The sequence below is a fragment of the Amphiprion ocellaris genome, chromosome 17 (genome assembly GCF_022539595.1).
Source record: "Amphiprion ocellaris isolate individual 3 ecotype Okinawa chromosome 17, ASM2253959v1, whole genome shotgun sequence".
NCBI classification, from domain to species: domain Eukaryota; kingdom Metazoa; phylum Chordata; class Actinopteri; family Pomacentridae; genus Amphiprion; species Amphiprion ocellaris.
Window position 1 is genome coordinate 16448711 of NC_072782.1, and position 17573 is coordinate 16466283.

Sequence of the window (17573 nt, forward strand, 5' to 3'; positions counted from 1 at the left end):
AGAGAGGAGAGAGGAGAGAGGAGTGGGAGCGCAGAGGAGGACCGTCACACCGGAGCGGAGCAGCTGGAGGAGACACCTCCAAACACCTCAGCTTCATCCTGCACCGCCAGTCCGATTCCCGTCTTCGTATTTACGTCCAGCACAGCCTTCGAGGATTTGCCCACAGCTCAGCGTGAAGCAGGAAAACGGCCTCAGCGACTCTCCGCCAGCATTTCGGGAATAACCAAGGAGTTCCACTCCCCCGAGCGCACGGCTGCATCGTGGCTCTTTCAGAAGTGGCATGTTCGAGGGATACCGCGGGCACAGTTGAACTCCTGCTTTCACCCAAAGAGGTAAAAATGACCATAAATCGCCTCTTTATTATAGCTTATGGTTGCATTCTAATACTGTAAGAACGGCTGCGTCCTCTTCTGATGGAAACTCCAGACTGGAGCAGAGAGAGCGCAACAGAAAACAGAGAAAAAATGTTGATTTACATGATTATTATGTCGCTGTTATCAGTTACACAGTGTATTAATTGCACCAGTGCCGGTCTAGTTTCAGTCTTTTCCTGTCCTCAACCCTCTGGACTTGCATGCTCAGGATGTTTTGCATGTTTTAAAGGCGACATCAGGTGTGACTTGCCTTCTCTCTGCCCTAATGTGATATTTTTCAGGGTAGTTGGATGTGTGTGTGGACAGCTGGTTTGAGGATATCAATTAGATTCAGTTTGGAGGCTGATGCACATCAATAGCTGCATCTCTTCCCTCTCTGTTTTGCATCTTGTTTCATTTTTTCCCCCTTCCACCAAGTGGCAGATGTACAGAACTAGTTCCATATAAGCCTGCTGTTTACTTTTGAAGTGCCTCCCTCCCATCCCTCTTCCTGAGTCCATGGTTGACTGTGAACACCTGGCAATGATTTTGAGCAGACTGCAGCCAGCCAGGCCTCAGATCCAGTCCAGAGGCTGCATGTGCATGCCTCTTTTTCTTTCTTCCTTTCTTTTTTTTTTTTTTTTTAAACTGTGTGCTTTCTGAATGTGGCATGTAGTATGAGCTTTTCTGGTGGTGCGCCTGTGGATCTGGTTTCTGTGAGGGGATGAGGATGACAACTCTCACAGCCAACCACACACACACACACACACACACACACACACACACACACACACACACACACACACACACACACACACACACACACACACACACACACACACACCACACACTACTGGCATCTTTACTTGCTCTCGGGGCACTTTGGCGCGATCAGACCGACTCTAACAGAAGATAGCCTGGGAAGCCACACAGATCAGAACAACTTGGAAAACCATGAATACTGATTGTTGGGATTAATAATGCTTCATTTCAGGGCTGCAACTAATGATTATGATGATTTCATATCTTTAGTACTAAGTCCTAAGTGTCAAAATGTCTTCTTCATTAAATGTTAATCAAGAAATAGTGAAAAAATTCCTCTTTGGACTCCCCATTTCCCACAGTGATGTCTTGAACATGTTTGTTTTGTCTGACAGATAGTTAAAAACCTTCAGGAATGCTAGTTACCTTCACGTCAGACATACACAAGCAGCAAATTCTCATATTTTAGGAACAAAATATGTAGCATTTTTCTTGCATTGTTGCTTGCAAAGGAAGTGAAATGATCAATAGATTATCCAAATATCTGATTTTCTGTTCATATTTCCAAGACTTTTTCTGTATTTATGTGGTGTTTGCAGTGAAGTTATTAAAACTATCCTGAAAACAGGAAAGAATACCAAAATCAAACCAAAATCAAATCAACCACACCAGTCAAATAACAAGCACAACAGGTATCAGTTGAGTTCATGTCCGGAAAAAAAAGTGAGCCGAGTCATGAAAGCAGGCGTTTGAAGTTCTTGTTAATTGTATTTATTCATTCATGTCATATATATGTTATCATAACTTTTCTTTTCTTTTGAAATGTTTGCATTTCCTCTGTATACTGATGTGAAACATCCCAAATGCTCCTTTGGCAAGATTACAGACTTTTAGCGAAGATGTGGCTGAAAAATCCCTTTTGTTTGTTCTCATTTAGAGGAGAATAAAGACAGACTGCCGCTGACAATCAGTCACTTGAGAAAGTTGTCAAACTAATCCTAAACTTCCCTGTAATCTCCCGTATTCTTTCAAGTAAGGAAAGTTTGGAAACGTGAAGTGTTAATGTCTGCCAGACGGCTGTCACAGAAACTTGTCACACTCAGGATGTTTAAATGAACGCTGTAGCTGTTTACTGGGTGCAGACAGATTACAGCGATGCAAGTAAATAAATCTTATTCCTCCAGTAAACTGAGCTTAGATGGTTTAAGGTAAAGGTTCAGAAAGGACAAATAGATTTACATTGCAAGTAGGTTAGTCCCTGTTTTTGCTTATGACTTAAATATAACATATACAAGAATCCATGTACTCTGAAATGATTTTTTGTATTGGGCTTTTGGAACTAATGCCAGTATCAATCTTTAGTGAAGTTAAAGCATTATTGTTTATTAAGATTCCAGCATTGCTTTTCAAAAACTAGTTTGCAGCTTACATTGGAGACTCGGCTTAACTCCGCACCACCATGTGCTCTGCTACATGTGCTGCAGACTGCTGAAAGTATTGTAAACAATGGAGTCTGACAAACTACTTGATGACATCATTTTGAAATTACTTCTTTTCTGCACTATACTCGAAAAAGAAAGGGTTAAGATAGAGATACACCTCTTATGGGACAATATCAGCTGACTGGTCTGGCTCTGATTCCATTATACAGATTTGGCAAACAACAGTATCAAACAACCACACAACATAAATGTTGAACACAAGCAAATTTGTAATAAAGCTCAAGTTTCTATTTAAATTGCACAGCTCTAGCTGATAATCCAGGCTTTATCCTTTCATATGCAAATGGTTTAACTCTCTGGCTTGATGCTCTTCTGTTTGTTCACCTTCCCTGCACTCACTGTATGCATGTATGAGTGAGCTCATTCATCTGAGAAAATGCAAAACTTAGATTATACAAGCAGATCACCTCCACTAATTGTATGCAGCAGAATGCAATTTAAAAGGATGGTGGTAGGAGAATAAAACAGCACCGCAGCATTTCTGATTAGCATTATTTAGGCACTGAGGCAACAAATAAAGTAAACTAGAAGTGCACTCGAAGAGCACAATCTTCCACCAAGACCTTGCACTTTTGAAGTTAATCCACAAGGAAATATAATGTGTTCTTCCTTCACCCATAGTCCACCTCTCCAGGAAGATTTAGTCTTGCTGACACACAAACATACTTTCACCTTGGCTCTTGCCTTGGCAGAAGAATAAATTAAATGTCATTATAGAAAGACTAAATGGTTGAGTCAATGATACTCTTTTAGACATTTTGAAATTCCTGACTTAAACTGTTATCCGGACAAGACACAAAAATGTCGGCATTCCTGAGAACAAGGCTGTGTCATGGCTTGCCATTATCAAAGTGAGATAATGGGAAGGAATGACAAGGTCATTACAGAGAGGAAAAGATTATACTTTGGAAGCTAGAACACTAGCATTGAAACAAAAGATTTCAGACAAAAGGGCTACAACAGTCACATTTACCTGTTATCACAGCCTCAGTTAAGTGTCAGCTTCCTTCTAATTAATGTGTTATCACTCGCCCACCTGTGGGCAGAGAATTACCATGCTGTATTATTTAAAATAATCACTACTGTTCTTGTTTTTAATCACTTTACTGACTTCCTGCTGGATTAATTCAAGTGTTTATCTGCCTATCAGCTCCTGTGCCTCAGACCTGGACTACTGAAGGTTACATTCATTAACATGCTAATTACTATCATATACAAAACCTCTCCAGTTTAGTGCCTGACTTATGAGGAACACTCATTCGGATCAAGGAACTTAAGACTTCCCATTAGAAACCCTGAGTTGCAGTGTGTGCAGGTGTTGGAGGCGACATGTGCAGGTGAACAACTAGGTGAAAAAATTCTCATTATAGCTGAGCCACTGGCCAAGAGATGACAGGTTGCCGCTGTTGTCACTTGTGGAATGCAATCAATCCTGTTGAACCGAGCTTGTAGTTGGTCATGTACTGCATCAACTCGTGGGAAATATTCTTCCTTTTACCTTTTTCTTATGAAATGACTAAACTGTAGACTTAAAAATGGCTGTTCTATGTTTTAAAGAGACATTCAAAATGAATAGATTTCTATTTAAGACTAGAGTCCATCTGAAATCCGTGACAACACCAGAGAAACAGCGACTTGCGCTTGTTTCACAAAAGACGTTTCACAGGGTGTTTACTGTGTTGGTTCATGTCATGTCATGAGTCATTTAGATTCAGAATAGATTAAGAAAACAAGAATTTGCAGACATGAGGAGCTGTATTTGGGCACAACAGCACTAAATGCCTTCATCAATACACAAACAGGTTCAAAGTGACAACATTATTTTGTTAAAAATGGTAAAATGATTATTTTTTGCAAGTATTCGGCTTTAAATTTTCTGGATAAATTGACATTCTATTTAAACATTGTTGAGACATTTCACTCAAAATCACAAATGTCAATTTCATGGCAATGCTAGAGAAAAAGCCAGAGGCTTACCAGAGTCATCCTCTGGGCATCATGAACATCTGTGCAAAATTCCGTAGCAATTCATTCAATATTCGTGGAGATATAAAGTTAAGGTATGAGTGACACTCTCACCAGAAATCCCCACTGGACTTGCATTTGTACCTGCAGGGTTCAGGCTTGATTGCCTATTCATGAGACTGCATTCTGAGGATGTTGTCGCAGATGATGCAACTTATGGAAAATGGAAACTGTCCTCTGCTCTCTGCAGCTCAGTTGTAGATGGATCATTTATGACATCCAGGAACATTTGAACGCTCTCAGTCTTGAAGTGAAAATCTATCTTTTTGAATATCAAACACCCACCATCTGTAGGTTTGTAAAATTTCTTCTCACTGAAAGAGCTCAACCTGTTTCACAAACAATGGATTGCTTTTGTGAGAAGCTGTTAAGTATCAAAATGATCAATTTTATTTCCAAAATAGAAATACAGATAATGTTAGTGGTGTGCTAGGACCCTTCATAAAATTCTGCAGCTCCACAGTCAGAATTTATTAACTGTCTTTGGTATCCTGTGCATAGAAATGGAGAGCAGACGAATGAGTCATGCTGCAGGAGTGTTTTGAAAAGGTTTTATGGATGTTTTCAGACTTCTTTGACTTCAAAACTTTGGAATCATTGGAATTTATGGTAACTGGCAGGTTGAAAGCTGACTACATTCACAGCTGTTTGCTGTCAGTAAGGAAACTACAAACAAGCTCCGTCTACCTTAAGCCTGTTTTGATACTGAAAAGGCAGAATTTCAGGTGGAGTGGGTTTACTATTACACAATTTTCTATCAAATTATTCCTCATTGTTTGCAGAGAACTATAGGTTCTGGAGCAGGCTGGGGACTGTCTGTTCAAGGAATCTGTCACCTATAGATTTCCTAAGGCAGGCAGGGACTCAGTGCTTCTGTAAATAGAGTGCAGGAGGCACTTGACGTGTCTAAAAATTGGGTGGAATGAAAGTGAAGACAGGGCGAGGACAGTGAAGATGGGAGCTCTGTGCTCTGTGATGGGAGTGGAGTAAATTCAGTGCATTTCTCAGAGGCTTAAAAGAGTCCTGCTGTCTCTTTCTTTCCTCTTTTCTTAAAGAGTTCTCTGCAAAGGGACATTTACTTGTAAATCATGGCATCTCTGAAAGAGGGGGATTAGCACTGCTCAGAGCTTAAAGTGGAAAAGCCTTCCTTATAGCCTCTGCAAGAAGACAATTGTTATCTGTTTGACCTTCATAACTCTCAGATGTGTGCTGTTTTGTAATTTGCAATCACTTGATCTCTTTCTAAATGTCTTTCTCTTGGGGAGGATTATAATTCTTCCTTCGAACGTGCACGTTGTTCATCTTATTATGAATATTAGGGCTGAATGATGGAATATTCCTGTATCAACATCGCAGAGTGTGCATGTGCAGTATTCACTGTTGGGAATGACATTTGAAAAGCAAATTAGACCTACTTTACTACTTGATAGGAAACCAAATATGCCTTTTTTATGACTAATTGTGAAGACAAACAATCTAGTCTTAGAGATAAATTTTGCCTTATTTACAGTAATTGGCTGCTTTTGCATAAAACTTCCTTCTAACTTACAAAGATTAGTCGATAGGTTGAAAGGTTAACATAATCATTGTACTATTTGCTATTTGAAGCTATTAGCAAATACATGATCAGGAGAGAAGAGGAACTATGTATCCTGGACCATTCATATAAAATGCATTAAAGAGAGATTTTTCTTTTCTGTTTCATTGCAGGATTCAATGAAAATGTCCGTGTGCGTCCATGAGAACCGGAAATCACGAGCCAGCACTGGCTCTATGAACATCTACCTTTTCCACAAGTCCTCGTATGCCGACAGTGTCCTCATGCATCTCAACTCGCTGCGGCAGCAAAGGCTCTTCACAGACGTCTTGCTTCATGCCGGCAGCCGCTCCTTCCCCTGCCATCGCGCAGTGCTAGCCGCCTGCAGCCGCTACTTTGAGGCCATGTTCAGCGGTGGGCTGAGAGAGAGCCAGGCCAGCGAGGTCGACTTCCGTGACTCCATCCACCCAGAGGTTTTGGAGCTCCTGCTGGATTACGCATACTCGTCACGTGTGGTCATCAATGAGGAGAATGCAGAGTCCCTACTGGAGGCTGGGGACATGTTGGAGTTTCAGGACATTCGGGATGCCTGTGCCGAATTCCTAGAGAGAAATCTTCACCCGTCCAACTGTCTTGGTATGCTGTTGCTGTCTGACGCCCACCAGTGCACCAAGCTGTCCGAGCTCTCCTGGGGCATGTGTCTCAGCAACTTCCCTGCTATTTGCAAGACTGAGGACTTCCTCCAGCTGCCCAAAGACATGGTGGTGCAGCTTTTGTCACATGAAGAGCTAGAGACTGAAGATGAGAGACTGGTTTATGAAGCTGCCCTCAACTGGATCAACTATGACCTGGAAAGGAGGCACTGCCATCTCCCAGAGCTCCTGAGAACAGTCCGCCTCGCCCTGCTGCCAGCCATCTTTTTAATGGAGAATGTCTCGACAGAGGAGCTGATCAATGCACAGGCAAAGAGCAAGGAGCTGGTGGACGAAGCTATCCGCTGTAAGCTGAAGATCCTGCAGAACGATGGTGTCGTCAACAGCCCGTGCGCTCGACCAAGAAAAACCAGCCATGCTCTCTTTCTTCTGGGTGGGCAGACTTTCATGTGTGACAAATTGTACCTGGTGGACCAGAAGGCCAAAGAGATAATCCCGAAGGCTGACATCCCCAGTCCCAGGAAGGAGTTCAGCGCCTGTGCTATTGGCTGTAAGGTGTACATCACCGGAGGGAGGGGCTCGGAGAATGGCGTATCCAAAGATGTGTGGGTCTACGACACTGTCCACGAGGAATGGTCAAAGGCGGCACCCATGCTCATCGCCAGGTTCGGCCACGGCTCTGCAGAGCTGAAACACTGCCTGTACGTGGTAGGAGGCCACACTGCAGCAACCGGCTGCCTCCCAGCTTCTCCGTCAGTGTCACTGAAACAGGTGGAGCAGTTTGACCCGGTGGCAAACAAGTGGACCATGGTGGCACCTCTGAGGGAAGGCGTGAGCAACGCAGCAGTCGTCAGCGTCAAACTCAAACTATTCGCCTTCGGAGGAACAAGTGTCACCCACGACAAGCTGCCCAAAGTGCAGTGCTACGATCCACAGGAGAACCGATGGACTGTGCCCGCATCTTGCCCGCAACCGTGGCGCTACACAGCTGCTGCCGTGTTGGGAAACCAGATCTTTGTCATGGGCGGGGACACAGAATTCTCAGCATGCTCTGCTTACAAGTTCAGCAGCGAGAGCTACCAGTGGACTAAAGTGGGCGACGTGACGGCCAAGCGGATGAGCTGCCAGGCTGTGGCGTCAGGAAACAAACTGTATGTGGTGGGTGGGTACTTTGGCACACAGCGGTGTAAAACTCTGGACTGCTATGACCCCACGCTGGATGCATGGAACAGCATCACTACTGTGCCATACTCGCTCATTCCTACTGCTTTCGTCAGCACCTGGAAACATCTTCCTGCTTGAATCCTAAACCCTCTACCTGTTTCCTCTACATGAGGTAAGCTCAACCTTTCATGTGTCTCATGCCACTGATTTGACATGGTCTTGGATTTAATGTGTCCTGTGGTCTTAGGAAGTGCTGTGGAATATGTGAGAAAAGTTGTAGTTTGGTTCCACAGGGAGCTGCATGAAATTTGATAAATTGACTCAAGTGACTTGAAATTAGAAAAAAAAAAAAAAAAAAAAAATCAGGAGAAAGAAGTGAGCTTGCAAGTCCTCTGCAGCTCACTCCTCATCTCTGCTTTAGACTAGGAGCTTTGAGGCTATATTATCCACTACCACCATAACACACCCGAGTTTCTGACTGAACTGTATTGTGGATAGTGTGAGCACCAGTTTTTGACAAGGGAAATATATGATATCTCTGGTTCTGCTGCATCGATTTTTTTTTTTGCATCCTTTTTTTTAGAACTCTCCATCACGAGTCTGACAAAGTCATTTGAGAGCAATGCTAAATCACTGGAGCTTCACGGATTTTGCAGTTTATTCCATAAACAGATGAATTTCAAGTACATTATTCATGTCCACTAATGTATTTTTTGTTTCTACATTAATTATATTGGTATTCTCAATGAGTTTAAAGAAATAGATAGCAAAATGTCAGTTAGTATTCTTTACTCACATTTGACATAAAACCATTTTTGGTGAAGCTATGTATCTTTTAAGATATAAACTTTCTACATACAGAAGATTAATAAAATAAGTAAACTTGATAATATAAGAACATTTAACCCCTAAAACATGAATGTATGTAACTTATGTTTGCATTTCTTCCAACTCAGTATATACTCACAGTGTTATATTCATTAATGCTCAGTTCTGGCCTGCAGTGTCAGGTCAGATTTTTAGAATAACAGAGATAAAAGCGAGATGCATGGATTTCAGCAGAGTAGGGGAGGAAGATCTAGAGGAGGGAGGCTGGGCCAGTAGGGGGAATTGATAGGGACTTGTGTGCGTTAGTTAAGTGAGTTATGTGGCTGTGGGGATGGGCCGAAGGACAGAGAGGGTAATTGAAAGAGAATAGGATACTTTTATTGCTCCTGTGGGGGAAATCTCTCTAAGAGGGAAAAGGGGGTCTGCCAATTAGAAAAGCCCCACACCAGCAGGCTACAACACCCTGGCGAGGCTAATCCACTCTCAGTCGCCTTCCTTTGATGAGGTTATGGTCTTTACGCTGGGCGAGAGTGAGGCTGCCTGCGACTCACGCAGTGTCGGAAACCATTCATCATCGGTGGAGGTGACTGAGAGAAGTGGCAGCACGGGAAGTGAGGAGGGAGAGTCGTGGAGCGAGACAGCGTCCGCCCTCCCAGCCCAGTCAGACACACATCATCCTTGATAGCAGTGGTCTCACTCTGAAAATTTACTGTTGAACTCGATAGTCTTCTCTGCTTCCATCTACGTCCTCTAGGCCATATTCTAACCCCGCTCTCCTGTTCTGATGATAAACAGGCCAGACGTATGTGGAGCACAAGTAGTCAGCTGGCAAACCTGATGATTCTACAGGCTGCAGGGTCACCATCACATCGCACAATCCCCTGACCGGCGCTCCCACACAGAGCCATGCAGGCAGTCCCTTTCTTTTTCTTGCATTTTTTTGAGATGGCTTGCAGCCCTCAGCTCCTGAGAATGCAAAGGAGTGAAGTAGAGTGACTCCCCAGCTGTCCAGCTCTCACAGGCTCCCATTCGTTAATGCCAGGAAGCAGCTCAGAGCAGCTTCACTGCTGCAATGCCGTGATGTTCCTCCTCTTTACAGGATGAAATATTTTTTAAGACTTATTATTCCCTTTCTTTTCAGTGACTCATCTCTGAAAGGGACAGACTACAGTGAAGGTTTGGACTATCTCTAAGCCAGTGCAACACAGTGCTTGGTGAAGTGAATAATCCTGCCACTAATTTAATACAGAATTTGTTTTTTGTGCGCCTGCCTGTCATGGCAACTGACAGTCTACTCACTGAACGTGGTGAAAAGACGAAATGTGCAGGAATGGAAAAGAAGGCTGACTGTTTAGGAATGAAAGGGGTAGGAAGTATGTTAGACCTCACAGAAGGAGATTGTAGCTGTGAGAGAAAAAAGAAGTTCTCTCGGTTTTTCCCAGGGGAACAATTCGAACTTGTCTGAGATTCCTGCTTTTCAGAATTTTTTTTCTGGAGAAGCTTTTAGTGGGGGTAAATGGCACTCACAAAATCAAATAGCTCGACAATGTAGAGCAATGTTCTTGAAGTTGATGGTATGGCCATATTTTCCGGATGACTGGTGATTTCAGCAATAGAAATAGATTAATGAGTTTGACTAAAAACAACTTTCAGACCAGGAACCAGTCCAACTGCCCTATCTGTATAATCTATGTGCTCTAGATGATCAGAAATTACGACTAAATGCTTCTACATATGCTTTATAGAACCCCCATAAACTTCATGTGGTTTCCAATTCCCATAACAGTGTTTCAACAGTTTCAGTGATGTCATGTGCATAATGTTGAGGGAATAGCTTGACATTTTGAGAAATATGCAAATTCGCTTAATGAACATTCGATTTAATTCTAATGAATATGCAAGTGTGCCTGGCTGAGCAGAGCAGGGTTCAAAGTCAAATGTTTAGTCACGCCTGGACTTATTGATTTGGACTTAGTTTTTGGGTAATCTTAAAAAACACAAGTTCATAAAATCATAAACACCTAGTGGTATGCGCTGCTTGGCTAACTACAGATATCCTTCCACTGCAGGAACTCAGGACAAGCATGACGTGGTGTTAAAGTTTTTTGTTTTCAATTGCAGCATAAGATCCCACAGCTTCAACTGTGAAGTTCTCTTTCAGTGCTCCTAATCAACCACTAGTTTCTAGATGTAATCCCAGTTTTACAGGAACAGTGAAAATGGCAGATTTTACACTGTTGATGGCGACGTTTGTTAGGATGTTCTCTCAATGAGAACATCAAAAGGACAGAAAAACTGAGCTTGTCCTTTCCAAGTTTAACCATTCAGCATCTGTCTTCTCCAAATTTAACCAGTCAGTGTCAGATCCTGCATAGCAGTTTTTTGGGCTGCTAAAAGGTACCTAGCCTGGAGTATGTACTCTTTCCTCCCTGCCAACAAACTTGAAAAAGTTCTACATGGATGGCTCTTGAGGGCAGAACCTGGACAAAGGTTCAGGATGCCCTAAAACAGCCTGCAAGGTCTCGCAGTAGAAAATGACCTAATATCGCTACTCGTTTTCGCATCGAGTTCCAGTCATTTTTACTGCTTTGTTTCCATCCTAAAAGGAACACGGTCCCAATATCGACTCTTGTTGCAAGACTATTGTCAACTCTGCCCCATTCTGTAGGCTGCAGCCACATATTCTTCCAAATATGAAGCTACAGTCAGCAGCCAATAAGCTTAGCCTCAGTTCCAGGCCAGCAAATAGTCTGGCACATAACGCCCTTTCAAAGTACAACTTTTCATTTTTATACCTCAGTGTTTGCATGAATTAAACAAATTTGCCAATTAGTGAGCTTTAGAGGTCCTGGTAGATGGATTTTTTGAGTCTTAGATGAAGCCAGACTGGCTGATTCCCCCTTTTTTCCAGTCATGTGCTAAGCTAAGATAATCTCCTGCTTCTAGCTTGGAATTTAGTGTATAGTTATAAGTGTGATCTAAATCTTCAAAAGTCCAAATGCTCTAAATAAACAGGTGGCAGTGAATTTGAGTTAATCTCTGCAAATACGAAGATAAATTAGCTCATTGTGGAGTGCAGGCTACTTTTGATTTTAATTAATACCCTCAGAAATGTATTTTTCTCTAAATGCAAATATGAACCCAAGTAGAATCCACTTAGTTTACTTTCTTGGTAGTTAGTTTTCTGGATTTTATACAAATTAATGAGGGATGATCATTGCAACCTTTAGGCAGACTGAAAACTGGTCTTCAGGGTTTAGTTCTTTCCTCATCACATCATGTCCTCCGGCTCCCACAGCATGGGAAAGGCCCACCTCCAAACAGAGATTGCTGATGATTCACATTAGACACATAGAGGGCTGCCAAGCTTGTAACCATCTGTGCTGCACAGATAAGTACTTATTAAGTAAAAGCTTTAAAAATGGTAAGGTCAGAGTGAAACTCCAAGAGTACAATGCAGATGTGGAAAGTGTAGTGAGCTGCGGGGGAGATAAGAAGCTGGACCAAGGCCAGACTGTACTGAGGAAACAAGAGGAGGAGGATTTACCAAATCTATCTGTCTAGCAGGAGATACTGAGTGGACACATTAGCAAGACCTGTGTAATGTAATAGAATATACTACCTCTACAATAAAACACTCCTTATGTGATGTTTATAGGCTTAAATTGCTGTTTGAACTCCGTGTGTGAGGTGTTGATTCGTTTCTGCGGTGATTATTAAGGTTGTAGTTGTGCTGGTGTTGTATTATATCATGAATAAAATGCAATCCAATACTACATATGTCAACACAAATACAGGTCTCCAAAGAGTTGAATCAACAGGGTAGAATTGCAGAGCTACTGCACTGGCTGTTGTAACACCATACAGGTGTTAATTCTATTTAATCCATCCTGACTCTTTTAAAAACACTGCAGAGGTGATCCAGAAGATTTCCTCATGATCCTTGTTTCCCTCCATGAGTGTCATTTTCTGCTTCTTTGTTCTTCTTTTGAATAATTAAAAAGTCACCTTTAAACCTGTTTGCTTTCAGGCATCTTCACTCGTCTTATTAGCGCGTTTAACGAGTCATTCTCTTCTCCTCCTCAGATTTCCCCGTTTTGCATCATCTACTGGTCTCCTGAATGTGAAGAAGCACACATTCTCTTCCTCTAAAAGAGACACTGAGCAGTGATGTACAGACACCCGCATTCATCTCGACGTTGCAAAAAACCAGAGACACGGACACTTTGCTGGAATGATGTCATCTCTCGTTTCTGAGAAGGAAGCTGAGACGTACAGTACAACAGTTCACGCAAACAAACCAAACAAACTGCTGCTTGTTTCATGAGGCACCAAACTCCGACCTTGTGGACACCTCGTGTGCGCTTTCATGCTGCCATAGGAGTTCTCCCATTTAGTCATGACAGGCTTGTCAGGATGTGTATTGATGTTTTCCTCTATGATAACAAAAAAAAGAAGAAAAAAAATACTGTATAGCATGATGGATGTTCTGTTTAGATGGAGGGAGGGGGAATGCAATGATTGGTGTGCTACATAACAAAAGCAACTCAGTTTCACTGAATTTTTAAAAAGGCACAATGAAGGAGCAAATCTCCCCCCTTCTATCCTCTAATAAGCTCTTCTGTTTGTATCTTCTTTTACTTATTTCAAACTTCTCTGACACAGCCCTGACACAGAAACAGATCTTTGAGTGTTCCTCTTATGAAGGCTTTGGCAGTTTGCTGTCACTTGGAGTCACAAGGTGTTGATGACCGACACCAGCTGAGGTTGAGGAGGATGGAGGGGATCTGTGCGTGGCCCGCGGGGTCGAGGTGCCCCCGGGTCACGACCTTACATGTTTGCTGTTTTGCAGTTAGGCATTGACGCCCGCTGTTAACCATGCCGCTGTACACAGAGGCAGCATTCAGTGTCGGGATTCAGCGCTTCAGAAGGAACACTGTCACACTGAGCTGTATACTTAATGCTGTAAAAGACCGGCTGTGCTTGCTGTTATTCTGATAAAAGCAGCGGCTCGCTTGCTGAGTCATAGCTGAACGCTTTTTAGAGCATGTCCACTCATAGTGATTCAGTAAAACTGACATGAACTCTCCTCTGTGGTCACAGAAATCTTGTCACCTTAACATAAACTGAGAATCTATCAGTTTCCTCTTGCTGCAATGTAGTCTTAATTTATATGGCATATGGATACTCTGTTATGTTAATATGTTTAATCCTATTTATTTCTTCTCTGCCTGCATTCATATGTGAATGTATGTTTGGGTTGTGTCATGCATGGCCAGGTGTTGTGTTTTATTTGATCTCAGTGGGGCTGCATTTTGCACAGTTCAGTCTTTTCCCAGGAGGAACTTGTTCTTTTAAAAGACACAGAGGTGCATCTCTGGATGGATGAGGAAGAACGGCTCACATTACTGATGGTGTGAAGCAGTCGTGTGTAAGGTCATAGGGTCCCTAACCAAATAGCATTGAAAAGATAATAATTTTACTTCCGATAGATTTAACCTGGGTCAAAACTTGCCTTAAATAAACCTAATCGAGGCCCAAACTGTACTAATAGAACAACACAATATGAACCGTAAAGACTGCTAGAATGGCGCAGTATGTGACCCATTAACTACCAGGGACGTCCCTGACTTGGTTAAGCATGCGACAGTCTTTGCAGCTGTTCCAGGGACAGCTGGAGGACTGTCACATGTGCTAACTTGGCACCTCGGGGCGTCGACCCACAGTCCTCTTAACCATTAAGTTTGAGAAAGAGTTCAGTCCAGTAAGCTGTGCATTGTTAAGGGCAGACACCGCAGTGCTTTTCACCATAGTGTCATTGATGCACATAAAAACTAAAATAAAAAAAGAAATATTGCAAGTTCCTGAAGACCAAAAAACAGTGAATGTCTTAAAACACTTGCATAAGAAATACTTGGTAACTCTAATCAGTGTTTTGTCTGTGTGTCTGTCTCGGTGGCCTGAACATTGACGTTTTACAGTTGAATATTAATGGAATCATTGAATTTCAATGTAAGAGGTAATGTTTTGGTGGAGTATGTACATATTTTTTCAAAATGTCCTTCTTCGTGGACTGGAGAATCAAATCAAATCCTTGGGGATCAAATGGTAAACAACCCCGTAAATTCCACTTCAGCTCCTTAAGCCACCCAAAAGTTCCTTTTATTGGCAATTTCAGGACTTCTCTGGAGACCATTGTGGCTCCGTGATGTTGACCTCATCCAACCGCTGAACACAGAGCCTCTGGCCCCACCAATCAGATAAGAGCATTTCTTTCCCATAGAACACAAGTTTCCCTGGCAACAGTGAGTAATGAATGCCCCTTCAATTTGCACCTAATTGCTGAGTGGCATTTCCCATTTCTACTCTTGCCCTCCTCTTATCCTCTGTTTTATCTGGAAATCCAGCTGGCTCAGATTCAGAGCTCAGTATCTCGCTTCACCTAATGATGTAAATTAGACAGAAAAACACTGTCAGTGTGCATCAGTTCTTTTCGTCATGTAAGAGTTTAATTTCTATTTTTTATGGCATTATTTTGTACATGTGATTTTTTTTCACAATGTGAAATTCATGGCTAATAAACATAAGAGTTTTTTCCTCTTGACTGTAAAGCATCGCCTCGTTTTTTTTCCCTCTAGTATGGAGATAAATTGTTCTGTCTACATGTATTAATATAACAGTGCCGATTAAAAAGGGAAAAAGCAGGTTCAGCACAGCGTAGGGTGCTTTCTCATTACTGCATGTTTCGCATATTTAGGCAGCTTTGGAGTGAATTCGGCAGCCAAAGTGTCCTGAGGTATTTAAGGCAGTATATCATGCGTACAGCCTTTGTTCTGTGGAGGAGGGACTGAAATCATCTTATCTATGCCTCTGGCTTCTAAGCTCCCTGCACAAGAACAGGCAAAACACAGCCAGATACTTTCCCTTTCTCTGTCAAGTCACCTTGGCAACAGCAACCTTTATCTGCAAACTGTGGGGGCTGGAGGACAACATGAAATCTTTAAAAGCACCTCTCTCTATTCTCCTCCCCCCTACACTCCCTCCCTGGCCTGCCTCCCCTCACACTTTCCACCCCCACTCTCTCTCTCTTTCTCTCTCTCTGCATTGCAAAGTGACTCGCCAGCGGTGGAACCTTTCTGCCTTCGTCGTTCGCTGGTTTGTAACAAGTCTAACATCCCATTAGTGAGTGACTGCAGAGCTCGCTGCATTCCTCCTGCTCTGAAGAGTCCAGCTCTGTTCACTGTTTACATTCTTCGCCCTGACACGACTCCTGACCGCTGACGTGGTTGAGAAACACCAGTTCTACTGGATCCTGACCCTCATGCATTCGCAAACAAAATATACTGGGGGAAGAAGGAGCTGGAGAGATAAACAAGGATTCCTCTGACTGTCTCAATATGTGCTGAGATGTAAAGAGAAGCTGTTACAATCTTATCGACAGCCGTTTTTGATATATTTTTCTTGAGCACTCTGAGAACCAGGAGAGAAAAAAAGTTGACATTGAAGGTGAAATGTGGGGGCTCTGTGTGTGGGAGGCCCCCTCTGTGCCTCTGTGTAATCTAACAGTCCCCCCATTAATCAAGGCAGGAAGTTGGACTTCCTGTCCGCCAGGACGTCGGTCTTAACCCCCATCTCCCCGCTGCCGCCCAGAACATACCGTGGATGGCTCAACCCTTCAACACTGTGAATCCTTTGGGTGCTGTTAGCTTATGCAGAGCTTGGCTGAACAGACTAAAAGTCTAGCATTCTGTGTGGGCAGTGTGTATGTGTGGCCGAGTGTGATAAAAACAATGTACCTACATGTCGCCGTCGCCTGGCAACGCAGGCATTGGCCATGAGTCAGTCAATCAAGTGCACACAGACAAAACACACACACAGTTTCCCAGACGTTTCCTAATCAAATATAAACCTGCATATTAATTACACATGTCCTCACACTACAACATACATTAATGAATACCATCATAGTTATTTAGCATAATAGATTATATGAAGTTAATTTCCCTAACTCTAAACCTAATTTTCCTTAATTGAGATCATGGTCTTTCAATCTGAGAGCATCATTTCTTCATTTTATGTTGAGATTTTGTAACGTTTTCCCCTCATCTCTGTCCTTTATCTCCAATAGTCCCTGCTCAGGTAAATCTGCTCAGTTTCTCTGCACTCAGAATTACTGTTGCTGCACAAACATCCTGTGCTTCAGTTTCAGTGCATATCTTTGCACGAAATATTTTGCCTCACACTTTGCTCTTGCTCGGATCTCAGTGACACAACCCTTTGCGCAACTATTTTCAATAATCTCATCCTTCTTATTTCATCCTCTGTCCTCCTGCCCATGCCCATGATGTTTTTGCACCACCATCGAGGATGTTTCAATTCATAAAATATATCTCAAAGAGAGAGAAGACGAGGAATTATGTGCGAGGATTTACAGGTGAGGTTTTATTCTGCAACTGTGACATGAAAGAGCTGTGACGCAGCTGGAATACACAAACCACATTGGGTGCAGGACTGACAGATATGTTTATATATATATATATATATATATATATATATATATCTCGCTCTATTTTTTATTTTTATAGTATTCCTTTGTGTGACATGCCTCTTCCGTACTTCACACCATGCGTGCATTGCTGCCTATGAATTCTGTACATTCTTGTAACATTGTGCTATACTGTATTTGAATTCAAAGCAAAAAAAAAAAAACAACCTATTGTAAGTTATCATGAAGACTGTTACATTCATC

General features: G+C 42.4%; 1 protein-coding gene across 1 annotated transcript; it reads left to right on the plus strand.

The window, feature by feature from the left end:
• enc1 (ectodermal-neural cortex 1) lies at positions 1 to 15428 on the plus strand. Its single transcript, XM_023276716.3, has 3 exons — positions 1 to 332; positions 6353 to 8168; positions 12911 to 15428. The coding sequence occupies exon 2, from the start codon at positions 6359 to 6361 to the stop codon at positions 8132 to 8134; it is 1776 nt and encodes a 591-aa protein (XP_023132484.1). The 5' UTR covers positions 1 to 332; positions 6353 to 6358; the 3' UTR covers positions 8135 to 8168; positions 12911 to 15428.
• The last annotated feature ends 2145 nt before the right edge of the window (positions 15429 to 17573 follow it).